This window comes from Pezoporus flaviventris, unplaced genomic scaffold (assembly GCF_033815535.1).
Source record: "Pezoporus flaviventris isolate CSIRO_AGI_PZ_B2104156 unplaced genomic scaffold, CSIRO_AGI_Pfla_v1 ptg000029l, whole genome shotgun sequence".
Classification (NCBI taxonomy): Eukaryota; Metazoa; Chordata; class Aves; order Psittaciformes; family Psittacidae; genus Pezoporus; species Pezoporus flaviventris.
This window is the reverse complement of record NW_026892577.1, coordinates 9,631,175-9,648,195: the sequence shown is the minus strand read 5'-3', so window position 1 is coordinate 9,648,195 and position 17,021 is coordinate 9,631,175. Positions and strand designations below refer to the sequence as shown.

The 17,021-nt window shown below is 44.7% G+C and overlaps 1 protein-coding gene across 4 annotated transcripts in view; it reads right to left on the bottom strand.

Moving 5' to 3' along the window:
• SH3PXD2A (SH3 and PX domains 2A) overlaps positions 1-17,021 on the bottom strand; it is a 254,832-nt gene that overhangs the window by 114,118 nt on the left and 123,693 nt on the right. Inside the window, exon 1 of one of the 4 annotated variants that reach the window (XM_061458835.1) lies at positions 4,997-5,084. The exons of the other annotated variants lie outside the window; for them this stretch is intronic. Within the exon in view, the coding sequence (XP_061314819.1) occupies positions 4,997-4,998 (2 nt within the window). The 5' untranslated portion in view covers positions 4,999-5,084. Of the gene's footprint in view, positions 1-4,996; positions 5,085-17,021 lie in introns of those variants that run through there. 4 annotated transcript variants of the gene reach the window in all.

Genomic DNA, 17,021 nt, shown 5'->3' with positions numbered 1-17,021 from the left:
TCTCCAAGTGCTTCTCCCTGCAAAGTGGATCTTGTGCATTCCTTATGCTCCCTCTTGTCCTCTCTGTGCTGCAGAGCAGCAAATGAACATTTCCACTCCTTCTCGTGTAGGGAAGCCATGGGAGAAACCCCAGTGAGGAAGAAGAAGCGAGCAGAAACGAGTGGCTGGAGATAAACCTCTCTAAATGATAGTAAAAGAATACATGGCTTTAAGCAGCCCAAAAGCAACTGGAAATGGCTCAAGGGAACACACTGCACGGTTGCACTGAGACCTTCTGCCCTCACTTCTGCTTTCAAACAGGACTGATGTGAACTCGGGAAGCTCAAACAGCAGCATGTCATTCCCAGCTTCAGGTTTCAGCATTACACACTGAGGTTGTTTGATGGAGGAGTAGAGAAACGGAATCCATTGGGTTATTCCAGCAAAAAGCCCTCTCTGTGCCACTTCTCCTTCACCTACTCCCCTGCTCTCAGACACACTCCAGACATAAGTACAGTGCCTACCTGGCAGTGCCGATGATTGCCATGGATGTTGCAGGCAAAAGGAAGCTGCCAACAAACTGCATGACAGTAATGGCACTTTCCACACATTTGGCACTTCCCCTGCCAGATCCTCCCAACCCTGAGGGAGCCGAATAGCCAGGTGGACTCCCAGTAAAGCCCATTATTTTGAGGAAAGTTTGATCAATTTAGCTTATTCTCTTAATTTTACAGATAGGCAAGTCCCAGATATATAAAATACTGAATTTGGTCAAGGTGTCCCCCAGTTCTGCAGCACACACCACAGGCTTTATTCAGGCTTTACATCTTGAAGCGATGAAACCCTGGGTAGCATTTCCCATTAGCAGCACACTTTCAAATGCTTTTGTATATGGTTGAACAAGTGGCTGCAGCACTGTAGGACTCTGGGATTTGCTCTCCATTTTCAAAACTGTTGACTTTCCAAACCTGGGAGCAACCAACCCAGTAAATGGGTCTCCCTAAAACCTGATTTCAAATATCAGCTGTTGTGGCAAACCCACTGCTGTGATCCCACGTCCTGAGACCCCCTCAGATTCAGATAACGTTCACCTCAGTCTCTGCTCATGATCACTGTTATTTTTCCCCTTTCAGAAAAAGCAGGTCAACCACAGGTTTTGGGGAGCAGCTGCACACAGAGATGGAATTAGCAGCGTAGCTTCTAATGGGAACAGCCTGCTGAGGAGTCACTGGGCTGAGCAAGGGGAGGGAGAATGTTTCTGACCTGCCAAGTCAGCACTTTGCAACGCTTCTCCTTCTGTGAGCTCTGCACAGGCAGGTTCAGACCTTCCTGCAAGTCAAAGCAGCAACACCGACAACAGAAGCGCAGCAGCGGAAAGCAGGATGTGCGCCACAGCATGGTGCAAAGCTGAGTAATAAACTGCCCCACCTCATACCTCCAAACCTATGGACTGATGTATCCCCGGGGTAACTCAGTTGACATCAACAGCTTTACCACACATGGTGTCTGCCCTGTACCATTATACAACCCCTGAGAGATGTCTCTGCGCCAAACACCATGTGCCTGCCCTTGCAGCAAGAACCAAGAATTTGTTGCAGGATCTTCCCGAGTGCTGGACTTTGTTTGCTCTGTGGGGAAGTGGTTCACAGCCTCTACCTCACTGCAGCCCAAGGAAAGTCCTCACAGCATGGCACAGGAAGGATCTCAGTGGCATGCTGGCCTTGGCTGGCCATCTGCATGCCAGAATAATCATTTTCCTATTGTTTCCTATTATTATTTCCCCAATTCAGCTAGCCAGGGTGAAGTGAAACTGGCGGTATCATGCAAGCTGTAGTCTGTCACAACCAGAGTGTTAGCGCTACCCACTGTTTACATTTATCCTTCCCGTGTCTCTGACCCAAGAGATGTTAACAGCCTCAAGGTTGAAGAAAGGACAGTGCAGCAGAAGAGATTTCTTCCATAAATGACCTTGCACCAAATGTATTCACATTTTAGAGGTCAGAGGAAAACCCCTCTATCCAGAGAAAAATGGTTCAAAAGGTTCTGTCAAGCCCGACAGATGCCTTCTTTCCTTGCCCTGCTTCTAGGTGTCAAAACACTGCCATACTGTTCAGTGTCCCCGTGTTCCTGAGGATCAGGGTCTAAAACATTAACACTTTCACATCCATGTGGGTTGCAATATGTGCTGTCACTCCTCCTCACACATCAGGTACCTAGCAAAAGGAATTCTCTAAACGTAGTAGCAGCTACATGAGGTTTTGCTCCTATCTCAGCATAACCAGCAGTAACGCACATTTTAATCATCAGCCTGAAGCAATGGGGAAGGAAGAGAAAAACACCCTTTTTTACAGCCAGGAGCGTGCTAGCTCCAGCAGCAAATGCACTTTTTTTCTCCATTGCTTTCTTTTTCAGCTGTTTTGTCACTGATGCTACGTTTGAGCTGACACCGAGTGGGTATCTGAATTTTAGTCTCAATAAAAAACCTAAGAAACAAAAAGCAATCAGAACAGATTTGGCAGTGTCAAATTCAGCTCTCCGGAGGCAAAGGGCTGCCTCGGATTCCCAGGGCTTCTGCCCCCCCCCCCCCCCCCCCTTCCAGTCTCATCTCCATCTGCCTCCTCCATCCCTCTCCTCTGCCTCTGTGAAGCCTCCACTATTTCAGTGTTTACCCCAGCAGAGAGCAATTATTTATGGTATAGGTTACATTAGCCCTAATGGCCAACCCAAACAGGGGCCTGTATGTCTGCTGCAGAAACACAAACCTGTTTTGTTTCTGCCCCAAAACTTGCAATCTGAATAGCCAGACAGGGCAGGGGCGAGGAAGCAGAAAACCCATGCTAAGGAAAGCCAGTGTTGGCAGTGAGCTAAACTGCAAGCCCATATTTTCCTGGGGCCAGTGTGGTTAGTGGTGGAAGTGAAGTGACAGCGCTAGAAGTAGAGCTTGGAGATGAAGTAGGAAAGGCCCCATCCGAACTGCAGGACATTATCTGAAGATCCCAAGGTCTTGGCTTGGCTGCTTTTACAGCTGTTAAGGCTGGTTAGAGCCTTGCTAGGTTTTCTCTGCAGTTTATTTCCTGAATCCAGTTGGGACAGAAGCAAGCAAGGATGTGAAGCAGCAGGACTGTGGCACTCTCCCAGCAGCATGCACACTCCCTGCATGCTGCCAGGGCTATGACAGGAGAGGGAGAAGTGGCCTAGTGGCCTAGGCTGGGTACCACTTCCACACGCTGTCACTCAAACACAAGTCCTGTACGTGCCTGTTTCTGCCCCTGCTCCCACCAGCTGGAGTCTGGCTGGCTCAGTCTGACTGGCTCATGTTTGATCTCCAGGATCAAAGAGGAGCTGTAGGCTCAGAGGGGCAGGGACTATTCTCTTTGCCATCTGTATGAAGGAGCAGTTCAGCCTTGGCTCTTAGATGGAGTCTGTAGGTGTTTTCTCACAGCGATGCAGGTGTCTTTTGCTCCATCGTTCATCCACTGATTCCTTAAAGGCTTCTCCTGAGTGCCACTGGCATCAGAGCAGACTTTGCCACAGCAGCAGCACAGAGGAAAGACAGCAAATACATGCAAAAATGCAGGCCTTTTTATTAGGGTTTCAAAAAGGGGAGATTTGCTGCAAGAATTCTGGACTCAATCCAAGAAATTGTAACTCTTTCCTTCTTTGCCCCTACAACCTCAGATCAAGTGGCCTTTAAAACCCAACAGAACACGGCTGAAGCCACCAATCCTGCAAAGGTCAACCAAGAAACTCATCTCCAAATGCCAGGAACAGCTGCCCCAGGTCTAATGGTTCCCTTGGAGGCTCTTCTGCATCTCAGCTAAGCGCAGCAATACTGCGTTACATTTATTCAGACCATATGTAATATGCACAAGAGCCCATAAAAGCTTAAACAGCACAATAAACATTTGGAAAAGCACAGTGACCAGATTTACGGGGTTTGGATACTTGCCAGCATGACCCACCAGAATCAGATCCTTAAGTTTTTGTGTAAGCCCAAGACAGACACACAACACAAACACAAATGTGCTGTTATCCTTGGAAAAAAAAGATAAACAGACCCCAGAGCTCATCCCCAGCACTGGAACATGCCGGCCTTCCACTGTGTCTGATTGGACTCAGTTTAAATCAAAGCCATAAAGAAGGTCTTGGCAAGGAGAAATAAATGTAGCACAACAAAACTTCACCCCAGAGCACACAGTAAAATTGAGAAAGAGGGAAAGACGAAAGGATTTAGACAGTTACTTTCCATTAAGGAGGATATGCACCCTGCTACAGAGAGCTGTGTTGCCAAATTCCAAGGTACTTTTGTGCTGAGTTTCCTCCACAGGGATGATGTGGTATCTCCTGTGCCACTTCCCATGCTGGAGGAGGGCGGTGATGGCTCAGCAGAAGAGAAGAGGTGTGAAATGATGATAGATCCCAGGGGGTGCAAAACATTTTGTCCCAAGGAGCTGCAAAAACCTTAGGCTTTCATAGCTACAAAGTACTTCGGTACAGTGGGAGAGGAAGGCAGTGGTGGGTTGTAAAAGTTCTTCTGTTTCCCAAGGTGAAGAACAGTTGAAGAGTTCCAGTTTCCCAGTGAAAACTGGACACTTCTTTTTCCTCTACTTTTAATAACATTAATGGCTAAACACAGTATTTTGCACACCTACAGCCCCTTCCAGTTCACGAAGATATTACACAAGCAGGATTTAGTACAGCCGTGAGCATCCAGTACACAAGACAGAAGCCAGGGCTCCTGGCTCCGCATTTTATGCTCTGAAACGCATCCAGAGGAGAACCCCATCTCAGACTTAAAGCCAAAAATAAAGGGAGAACAGCACAAGATGCTGCTTTTGAGAAACCTGCCTCAACCGTTATGCTAAAGGAAAGTATTCTGGATTAGCTGGCAATACATGGAAGGAGTTGTCCACCTCCCACACATAATTTCCCAGAAAATGTTTCTACAAGTTTAAGACAAGCTGATGCATAAAGTTATACAGAAGAAAGACTAAAGCGTGACGATGGATTTACTTACATGAGGCTCAGGACGTGAAGATGCCCTTGCTATTAAAGAACCAGCTCAGAAGCACAGCTCCACTTTGCTTATTAAACTGCAGAAAAAAGGCTGTTTGTGTTTGTCTGCTGCTCTGGGAGGTGGGTTGTGCACTGAGAACAAAAGCTACATGCAAGGGCGCATTCTCTCACCCACTGGCACGGGCATGCTCAAGGATGGCTTTCCGTAGAACAAGGTCTATCTTCAGCACCAAAGGCCCCAGAGGAGGATAGAGCAGGGGGCCTCTGGTCAGACTGCTGCATGGTGTGAACTGCTGTGAAGACCACACATTTGGTGAATGCATAATCTAGTGAGGAGGCACACAGCAGTAAAGGGTCCTGAGGGAGGAAAAGATGTGTTGAAGCAAGGGCCAGCATAGTGACCGACTGGGATGACTGGGAAGTCTTAGTAGCTCCTGAGGGGAAGGTCAGGCTGCTAAATGTCTATGGGTGTCAGATATGCTTGTGTTAGCTCACAAGTCAACAGGCACAAGAGTTAGGGATGGGGAACACAGGATGGGACAGGCAGGGAGAGAACAAAGCCAATGAGAAGGGCAATGAACTTTTGACACATTTCTCTTCCACCCACTTGGGAAGGTAACTTGCAGCAGGAAAGCTCTGTTAAAATTCCAAACTACACGGCTGCCTGACACCTCAGACAGCTCCAGCCAAACCTCCCTGTGCTGACTCTGGACCAGGACTTGCAGATGGAATAATCTGGACAAATATCACAGGGAACCAAGCCTGCAGCCACAAATGGACTGATGTGCCAGGCACTGAAACAGAGTGTAGGCTCCTGAGCAATTTATTGTTCTCCCAATGCTTACAGAGATTTTGTTGAGCAAGAAGAGGGAGACCTAGGAAATTATCAGGCTCCTCTCTTCCTCCATGCTCACACTGATCCCTTCCAGAACTCCCATGGGGCAGAGTCTGTGCACAAAAGCAGCTGCTCCATCCAAATCACAGCTACAGCTCACCCTGCTCTCCATGCAGTCCTGATGTATGAAGAAGCATGGACTGGTCTTTATGTCTCTTCTGCACAGGTATCTGTGGTTCATCTCAGGAGAGTGACTTTAGATGAAGTAATTGACCACAATTTGAGGTAGGAAGATAACAGGGTAAGGTCGACCTTGAGCTAAAGATCCTCCCAACATGCTTATGAGAAGGGATGAGTGTGTGTTCATTTGGGGGGTGGGGGTGTGCAGTGGTTGAAGCAGAGAATTTAAGGGCACCCTGAATCCTAGTCCCACTGTAACCTAGGGCAACCTAGTTCAATGTTTATTTGCACATTTTCCTCAAATACAGCATTCTGCAAAAATGGCTATGAAAGCTGACCCACTCCTGAAGATCCAGGGAGCTAAATATCAACAAGCCAAACTATTGGTGTGCTAATGGTGTTTGCAAAGGCAAATAATAGAAAGCATGCTGAGAGTCACAACATGAAGCTAAAATTCAGGATTTATGACTCCTGCTCCAGCCTTGGTGACCTTTCAAAACCACTTCAGTACTAGTTCTAAAATAAAACCTGTATTTCACAGTCAAGCTGAGAGAGCATGTACATGTTTGAGCCATACTTTGAGGTCTATGGTGAGCTAGCTCTATAGAAGGGAAATGCCGTAGTATTGCCATTACTACTACTCTATGGTTCACATGACACCTTCCTTTCAGTATTATTCTTAGGAACATTCTCTGGGAAGATTTTGGGTTTGCTAAAAAAAGGAAAAAGATAGATTATAGGCAGCTAGGGACAAAAATAATCCCATTCCCATGTGGTTTGTGCTGTTTAAAGGGACAGAGTGCCTATTTTTTGAAAAGACAAACAACTGACATCTGTCAGCACAAATAAATTTGGAAAAAATAGACATATTATCATTTTCCAAAAGCTTGAGATGAGCCTGAGATGACCCAGAGTATGGAGCAGAGGGTGGAAGTATGCCCTGTGCGATAGAGCCCGGCCATCTCTCCAGCAGAACATGAGCAGGGAGCAGTTTTTCTAACTAACTTTTAGAGGAGGATCTTGGTTTCGAGCCAGGAGGTTGAAGGGTGAACACAGGACCAGGCGCACAGGGAGAATGTTTTGTCCCACGTTCCCACATTTTTGTTCACTGTCCTGGTTACGGGCAGGTGGGAAAAAAGACAATGCTGTGTATACAGCATGAACTGCAATTCTGTACAATGGGCTGAGTTCTCCTCTGCTAGTATCTGGTGCTGGAAAGAGGCCACTGAGCTAACAACAGCTGTGTCTTGCAACTAACAATAGTTGGAGGCACCAAGGAAGTAGCAGATGGTGGGAATTTTCCCCCAGACAGCACCAGATAAAGCAGGAAAGTCCTATTCTTTCTGTATTCCCACTGCATCCTCCATGGCCATGTGCTTGGGAAAGCTGTCTGCCAGGATCCAGAGGTGCAAGGATGGACTGAGGTGAGTGCTGGAGCTGAGGGACATGAGCAGACAGAGCAGGGACTGCAGGAAAAGCAGAGGGATGCAGCTGGGAGTACCAGGATTTCACAACACAGAAACCAGGACAGGATCACTTTTGGTTCTGGAAAATCATCATCCTCATGCAACTGCTGTGAAGCATTAACCTTGTCCTGCACTACAACCTGGAGGTAATTTAGACATGTCCACAACATGGAAAATTCCAAGCCACAGACTCTACAGTTAGTTTGGGTGTGTTTATCCATGCGTTCTGCTCAAACTCCAGCAAAAACGTGGGGTAAAGAGCCAGCCAAGAGAAGAACCACATTCAGGCTTTGCTGCTGCTGCCCCTACAGTTACTGTCACTAAGAACTGGTGGGGAATCAATGAGAGATGTCTCAGACACAGCATCTTCAGAGATGCTTCATCTACTGCCATCTCATTTATTCTGAAGACTTAAAACAAAGGATTTGGGACAACTGCAGACAGGACAAGGCTGAACACAGAAGAGTAAGCTTGCTTTTGTTTGTCTATAATATTAATAGGCGCATTATGTAATTTCCTTGGCTTACTGATGCAGCAACTCTGGTTACAAGACAGGATGGGATTTCCTTGAGGTCATTCCCTCAAACTGTGTGAGTTGTTATTTTCCTGGCTCACCCACAAACAGAGCGGTTTGCTCTTCTGAAACACTAATGTCCAAATGTTGACAGGTTTTGCCAATCAAAACACTGTGGCCTTACCCCATTTTAATAATCTAAGGCATCAATCTGCCCCTTAGTATTTGTTTGATGTGTTCTGCACCCTGCTGAAATATCCCCTCCAGACCTCCCTGAAATCAGGCTCTGATTGAAGAGAGATGCCATGCATCAAGCCTGCAGCTTTCTCTCTGAAACAGTTAGCAGGGGATGGTGGTAAAATGTATTTATTTTCATGTATTGAGGAAAGACCATATATTCCAGCCTCTTTTTTTTTTTTTTTCCATCACTCAGAGATGGGCCTGAGGCCAAAACGGTGCTGCTAAGCTTGTTTTCTATTTAAAACCTTCATTTTTATTAATAACCCTTTACAGCCTACACACCAGCACTGCAGGAGTTGCATTTCCGTGTTATGTCATCGTGAACCGTTACGTATTTAATTCCTGTACCCACAAACCCATATGGACATCATTAAACACGCACCGTACAGCATTAAAACTGTGTTCCATAAAGTGTGATTTAGAAAAAAAAATAAGACCTATGAAGTGCTGATTTTTATTTTTTTTCCTAAGGTCATGGGAAAATGAAGAAGTAGGGGAGAGAGAAAAGGTTCAGCGGTGCTGCGGGTTAGCTCATAGCTCTCCATGCCTGCAGACTGAAAGCCCAGCCTGCCTTATCCACCACAGAACATTCATTACCCACTAACTTCAGGCCAGGGATGATGAATTTCTGCTTGGCAGACCACAGAGACAACTTCTACAAAAATTACAGGTTACAAACCAGCACATGACCTTGATGATTTTATTTCTGCCAAGTGAGGTTTCCATCACTTCTCCTGAAAGAAGCTGACTTTAGTGGGGCAGAAGAGCAGGTTTTCCTATATTGCTGGGAGTTAGTTATCAGGGCTACTAACATAGGTGAGGATAGACCCTCACCCCAAGTATGACATGTCTCTGGCACTGGGCTTTCTCCCAGTTATGGCTCCAAACTGGCTTGTCCTGGCTGTAGTCTATGCTAGAAGCAAATCCAGTGACAGGGCAACTTCTGCAAGGCAGCAAGGACACGTTTCCTCAGCCTCAGGATCTTGCCTGTGTCCAGGACACTCTTATCACCTCTCTGTTATCTCTTAAGTGGGATTGGGGATGAAAGGATATGGGAAAGAGACAAAATGATAGAAGAAATAAACCCAGCGCACAGAGTCCCACTGGGACAAATAGAAATGAGTGCAGCAATGCTGGGGGGAGCAGGACAGAACATATTAAGAAGGAAAAAACAATACCCAAGTGATGTAAGGATAATAAAACCCCAGATACAGTTTAATGACACAAGAAAAGATGTCAATATGAGGCAGAGAAGCTGATGCAGTCAGGGATAGTAAGAAAGCAAAAAGAAAGTAAGAGATAAGAACAAAGAACAATTTTAAAACGTCTGGTAAAACATTTATGTATGTATGTAAGATACAAGACAGTCAGTCAATTGCCTACAACACACACTGGGCAGCTTACAATGGCCTAGTCCTTTATTCAGGAGTGAGACCTGCCAAACCCTGTTCAGTGGCTGAATTCCCTCTGATCGTGGAGCTGAAGAGAACAAACCACAGTGAAAACGGTATCTGACAGAATTTTACAGCACGTACAGCCCCAGAAAGGTATTTTGCATAGCCTTGTGCTTACTGCTTTGTCTACGAGTGGCTGCATTCCCTTATGGATACTGTCCTGGTGCTCCATCGATTTTACAAGCTACACAATTAAAAGGTCCCCTCAAAGATGCAGATGAAGATACTTACCTAATTGCTTCCAAGCCCTTTTTGGTTTTCTTTATGAAATATTAATAAAAATAAATGTATATAAAGAGCATTCAGGGTGCACATAAAGTATCTGCTATATAAAACCTCTGTATGTTCAGGCCAGTAGAGCCTCTCTGGTGGTTTGCTGTGTGATGTCTGTGTTTAGGAATCTCCAAGAACAGATGTTACCTAGCCCTGTCCCTTGAAAGCTGGTGACTTAGTTCAAGTTAAGTTTGTTGTGCTGGCCCCAAAGCCTGTGTGCATGTTTTCCACACATGTCCATCTCCAGGCAAGAGAGAAGGGTTAATATGATTTGCAGAGGGGGTTACTGATGAATGAACCTCCTTTATATCCCAGCCCTCTCCAGAAGTTTTCATTCCCATCAAACAAACATACCCATGAATACACACACAAATAATTTTGGGTGCACGTGTGCTCCCGTTGAATTCAATACAGTTATTCACTGTGTAGAAAACTACCCATGTGCATAAATGTTTGGAGGAGGAGGGCCACTCTCAGGATGAGGCTGACAGCAAGTTTAACGTTAGCCAGTTGCATTACCCTGGAGGTGAAATGTTTTCTGTAGGGCCATGTCCTACTTCATTCAAAATCAGGAATTTGCTTTGATCTTTTAAAAATAAAGCCTTAAAAGAAGAATCAGACATGACTGGCAAAACTTCTTCAAGAAACTTTCAAAGTACCATTAGGACCCCAAGCTGTTAAATGGTCTATTTTGGGTCAGTGCTCTCTTAAACTGATAGTCACATCTACTTACACAGTTCCCTGGCATGTGAGTGTATCTGATTTGAATGTATCTGAAACAGAGATAAGATTGGAGATTTTCTGAGCACATATTAAGATAGACATTATCATGGCAGAAAGCAACATTTGTTTGTAAAAGCCAAACATTCTCTGCTTGCTAATATTAATTCAGTCTTCTCTCACAAACATTATTTATCCTGCCAGGGATCAGGACTTATTGGGCAGTAAACCAGGGCTCAGTAGTTTATAAGCCTGTCAACAAAAAAAATAAATATAAAAGACTTGTCATAAATCCACACGGATAGAATTTTCTGATTTATGAGGTCGATAAATGATTGAGGCAAGAAAATGAAAAAGAAGCCTTAAAAGAAAGCAGACAAAAAAGGAAGGAAAAAATGGCAGTATTTATATAATGCACTGGAGACTGGGCTTCCACAGAAGAGGGGGAAAGGGATCTTACGATGCTTATTTCATCCCTTGCCTAATAATCTGAAAGCACCTAACTTTCAAAGCGCTGTGTTTTTTTCACAGGCTGGAAGCATCACAACGCATCCTTCATCAGCCTGGCCTTTTGGCAGTTCTCCTCCAAATGCAAATACTACATCTGGAAAAAGCAGGAATCCTCTCTCCTGCCTGAAAGCCTCCTTTTATCTCCGTCCTCTGCAGAACTCTTACTTCTTGCAACTATACACTCCAACATACTACTTTATTGAAGGGATTCAAGTCTTCCTCCTCATCCTCTGAGCTGCCCCTTAAAGTCCCAGCTCACCCTTGGAGCCCGCTTGCTAACTGGCACGGGTCACCCTGCCATACCTCAGCCAAGCATCCCTAAAACAACCCCCTCCTGAACACACAGATGAGCATGAAAACAATAACAATGAAGATTAACAGAAGCTTATTTGTCAGGCCTGGCAAGAAGAGCATCTCATTAGCTAGTATGGCCTGTGCAATTCAGCCACCAGGGGTTCCTCCTCCCCTCAGGGGATGACACTGATGCATCATGAACATTAATAACATTGTTAGTGCATGTCCAACAGAGCTCTGCTTTGTGCATTGAGATGACCCGGCAAACAATAAGATACTTTTCCACTGACCTCTTGCTGGAATAGTTTAAAGCTATTTGCAGGGATGTGAATGACTCTTGCAGCTTTCTCTAGTTGCCCCTGGCCCTTAGCTTCACTATAAAGATATGTATGGAGGTGAAGGAACAAATCCAGACTGAGCAAGATGCCTCAGCACCCAGCTTACCAGATACTGGGACTGTAAAGATTTTGTGCCAGCTGAAGAATCTTATTATTGGGACCACAGGAAGGAAAATGTTCAGCTTTGTTACCCACATGCTTCCCCAAATTTAGGAGCTGTGTTGCTAAACTGTCCCATCGTGTATGAAGAAATGTGGAACATGGGCAATACATACTGGTCCCTACTACAGAGTAAGAACTACCCTAGTTACTCAGTCTGCACAATGTTTGCATTTGCCACTATTTTCAGGAGATTGATGACAGACTCACACCCCACCTTTTGGTCCTAAATTCAGAATAGCTGAAATGATTCTCCTCAGCTGGGATGAAAATTCACTGCACCACTGTTGGTGGGACAAGTGCTGTGGCTGGGCTTTAACACAGTGAAACCCTTCCTGATCCTCTTTTATTTAGCAAATATTCATAGTGCCCCAAATGCCCCGAAGTGCTGTGCCAGGGCTTGATCTTTCATGTGTTCATGAGCCCTTTCTTTGCTTGCCAGATGTTGGCAGGGGGAAAAGGGATTGGCCACATGATTGATGCTCTCCCACAGCTGGAAGAGTGAAGCATTAGGCAGGACCAGACACACGGCAGCACTTTGAATGACAGATCAAGTCCCAGCCACGTAGTATCCAGGGACCTGTACACCACAGCAAAAGGGGTCATCTGGAAAACCATCTGCAGGATGTACGTCTGTTCATTCTACAGCCATCCTGCTGCTAGTAGGGCTGATGAAAAAGACCCAAATTCTGTGTTTTGAGACCATGTTTCAACAGGAACTGGGAGGTTCATTACTGGAAAAACACTTTCATGAAAAGAAAGCCCCTCATTTAGCCAGATTTGAAGGATATTCAACAACTCCACAAGATAGTGCATTCTGATGGAAATAAGATCAATTTAAACTTAACATCCTCAAGAACTCTGCAGCTCCCCTAGCAAGAGAGGACAATGTCGGTGAAGTTCTCATCATCAGAAAAAGGACTGAGACCCGGCAACCTATCTGAAAGGGAGCAGCAAAGATGGCAACATTGCTAATTCACTAGTGAACCAGGACAGCTTCAAGTCTCTGATGAACAGCTGTCTCTGGTTTGAGTCATTCACACGTCATTCCCAGCATGCTTGGATGGAAAAAGGTTTATCTGTTAGATATGGTGCCCCTGATGTCTTAACCCCACAGTTGTTGCAATGGGTCTCTTCTCATAAAGCAAAATAGACTTTTTTGGCCCACAACATTTAACATTTTCCTCTTCTTTTATATTTTCAAGCACTGGGTATCTCAGGTTACTAGTGATTTTTTGCGGTGGTTCCCAAATGAGCCTGAACTGCTCTGATTTTTCAAACCCACAAGACTGTAATTGAAAGCAAATGTAATCAGACATATACAATGTTCTGAGGTTCACCACAGTGCACTGCAGTCAGCATTACTGGAGTGGCTATTAAAACTCCTTGGAGCTGGGAAGCAAATACAGCTTGCAAGAATCCAGCAAATCACCAGCTTTGATTAGATTAGACTAAAGTACTGCAAAGCCACAGTCAATCCCCTATTCAGAATATATCTGAGGTCTGTTTAAATGAACATCTTTCCTGAGCTTAGGCCAATTGTTTTAAGAGATGTAAATGGAAACAAGGAAAGAATTCTACTTCTAACACAACAAATTCTGCAATCCTTACATCAGCATCAATCTCCAATAGTCCATTACTGTCAGTGGGGTTGTTCCAATCAAACTCTGGCATAACTGGAAAAAAAGTGGCCCAAAGACAAAGGGTATCTTTGAATCCAGACACCCAGCTCTAGCTTGAGATAAGCAGTAGCAAATCCCTTCCATAAACCTCCCAAACAAAATGCAGACATTAAAAGGTAATGGTGGGGGGAAGGTTTAATTGAATTCCCACTGGCACTTGAGTCTGCACTTAAAAGCAGGTCTAGGGTTATCTGTGAAATTTCAATTAAATCAAAAGCTTTGATAACATGATAAGTCACACCAGAGTTTGGAGTCAAAACACGTTGTTATTTGAGCCTCTGCTTGTGTTTCTGGGAACAGCACGCACGAAAGACAGTCAGCTGCAGACCAGTCAAGAAGATGGAAAGGGTGGAAATGAATCCACCAATACATCACTGGGGCTCCTACAGCCAGAGCCACTTGAGGTCTGGTATTTTTTATATATCCTAAATCCTAAAGAAGGCACCCATTCCTCAAGAGCCAGAAGGACAGAGCAAAAAGATCACCTCTGACACGTGCAGCACTCCAGGGGATGGTTGCCTATTGCCACAAGTGGGCTTATTTCTCTTCAGGCTTCCTACAAACAACACCTTAAACAGCACCAGCACTGGGAGCTGAATGCAAAACTCTGTGGACACAAAACACCAAGCCCTGTCTATGCAATGGTTTTCCAGCACAAATCCTTTGATGGCATGGGGTGAGGAGGTGAAGCCAGGTGCACCAGTCAGTAATTGTCTAATGTGCTGTTATGATACAGCCAAGCCAGAAGGTAAGCCCGTCTCTCATCCTGACCCAAAGCAGGAGGTGGTGACTCTCCAGAGAGACCTGACTTGCTTTACCTGTTGCTCAGCACTTTGATTCCTAATGCTTCCTGCTCTCTCTTCAGTGGCAACTGCTGGATGCTAAGGGCAGTACCAGAGACTCACAGCGTTCAAAGTCCTTTTTATGGAGGAACACCACCTCTACTTCCCAGTGTTTAGACAGAAATATTCCACATTAAATAAATGTGAGATGTCAACTCCACCTGGCCTGTAGTCAACAGCAAAAAAACCCACATTTTAAGCAATGCTTTCCCTTGTAACATATATAGCCTGATGTCTTACATTGCCCCCAGTCAGCTCAGAATTACATCTAGGGTTGCACTAGGCACACGTACATGAGAAAAGCACTCTTTTTATAACCAGCGAGACTACTGATCCTCAACAGCATTAAAAATAAAGGGACTCTCCAGATAAGCAATGTCAGAATTACACAGTGATCAACAATAGGAAGTTCAGAGCACTGAAAAGTCCCATCTGACCCAAGGCACCACGGGGGCATAATTTATCACCCTGGCAGCAAACATCCCATTAAGTACATTTGTCCCTAGCGCCCTCCTCTTCAGAGTGGAAAAAGTTCTTCATTAAACAATAGTGCAGCCATATTAAACATAGACATAGCAATGACAAGCCGGATTCTTCTCCACAACATAGTTACAGTTATAACATAAGCTGCCTATCCTTGTTTTTCAGAGACATGACACACAGGAAGAGACAGCCTATATTCAATTCTGTCACGTTCATGAAAACTCCACCCCATCTCGTCCTGCCTGGCAGGTCATGAGTCAACAGTGACAGATATCTGTGAGTGCAATTAACCTGCTAGCAGGGGCTCACCAGAACAAGAAATCCAGATAAGAAGAGGAAGTCCCCATCCCTCTTCCTCTCCCCAGTTACAGGCATATCTGCAAAGGATAGTGGGACCGGATGCTACTCTTCTGCATGGACCTAAGGATCTCTTCAGCATTTGTCAGCATGGGTGATTCAGCCCTATGGGCTGCCTCTATTCTGGGGCATCACACCAAGCATCATGTCTTAAAACAGAGACTTTCTTTCGGAAGATCCTGTGGTACTGAGCCAAACATTTCTGGAAGTGTGGGCTCAAGAATAACGGGTGCCCTAAAACCTTCCCAACAAACTTGATAACCTCTGAATCCATCTGTTTTGGTTCTGCTCCAATCCTGCCTCATTTCAGGTTTCCCCCACTGCCAGATGAATACATTTGTTCTTTTGGCTCCCTAACTGGTGTTGCATACAGAAGCACCAGCAGAACAAGCTTTCCGGACAGATTTTGGAAGTAATGTTTCTTCCAATGTTGACTAAGGACTTTAAAAACAAATTATTTTTCTAACTGGTCATTTCTTGAATTATATTATAGAAGGAACAGGGTTTCTTTACCAGAATCAAATCCTCTTTACAAATCTCTGGAACCACACCTCTGCAATCATACTGCAGATATAGCCAGAAGATGTAAGAGGCATTTCCAGCATCACAAAATAAATCAATGAGCCAGTAAGGAGCAGATTTCCCAATCCCCTGCACTAACCACTAAACTTTTCTTCTCCGGAAGGAAGCAATTTTATGGGTTAAGTTAAACATTAAGCAAACTATCACTTTCTGATCTACAAAATGGGCATTGACAAATTATCAGCAGTGATTGTTCCTTTAGGATATGAACAAAACTAGACAGGAAAAAGGCCCTCGAGCCAGCAGGGCCTGGCATTTAGTTTTTCTCAAGGCAACACCTCCACATTTCAAAGCAATTCTTCAGTCCCAACTCTTCTACAGAGAAAGAAAAAAACAATGCCTTGAATTTGTGCTCACAAAGAATAACCTTTGATTAGCACTGACACTACAGTAGTGTTTAGCCCTAACACGGCAGCGTTCAGTGCCACTGCTTAAAGAGCCACATGTCGGCAAGACTCTGATCTCAGTCACATTCTGATGGATTTTGGATACGTCTGGTTATTCTTAATCCATCTTGTGCCCATGACAGCACGCTGCTTTTAGACCCTGCAGCATGTTCATAACCAATCCAGGCAAAAGCTATTTCTGTGCACTTGGCTGCCGGTGCTGTCAGTACATTAAACTATCTTTGTTTCTTTCAGCACTGTGTCCTTTCACAGGCAGACCTACAAAACAAACCCAAATGTGATATTCAAGGCAAGGAATAAAAATTGCTGTACAGTAACAGCAGTAACGTATGCTGTTCCAACTGCCATTCTTCTACAACTTTTTTGCGTAGTTGCCGAACCTATTCCATTTAATGTGCTTTCTGTTCCCCCTGGTTTATTGTTTGATATTTATCTATATAGAATTTCTTTTTTCATTTTCTGGATGAGTGGCTAAAAGATTCAAATCTTCTCTCAGGAAGGCTGAGTTATTTGCTGGTATCACTGATGCTGCAACCAGCAGCAAATTTCAATATTGTCAATTTGATATTCCAGGCCAAATCATTCATAGGTTGCAGACAAAATGGAAAGTCCCACGTGAAATTAAAGAAGATAACGAATAATGCATCTGCTGTTTCCTTTTGTCCATTCCTAGAGTCTCCTCCATCCCTG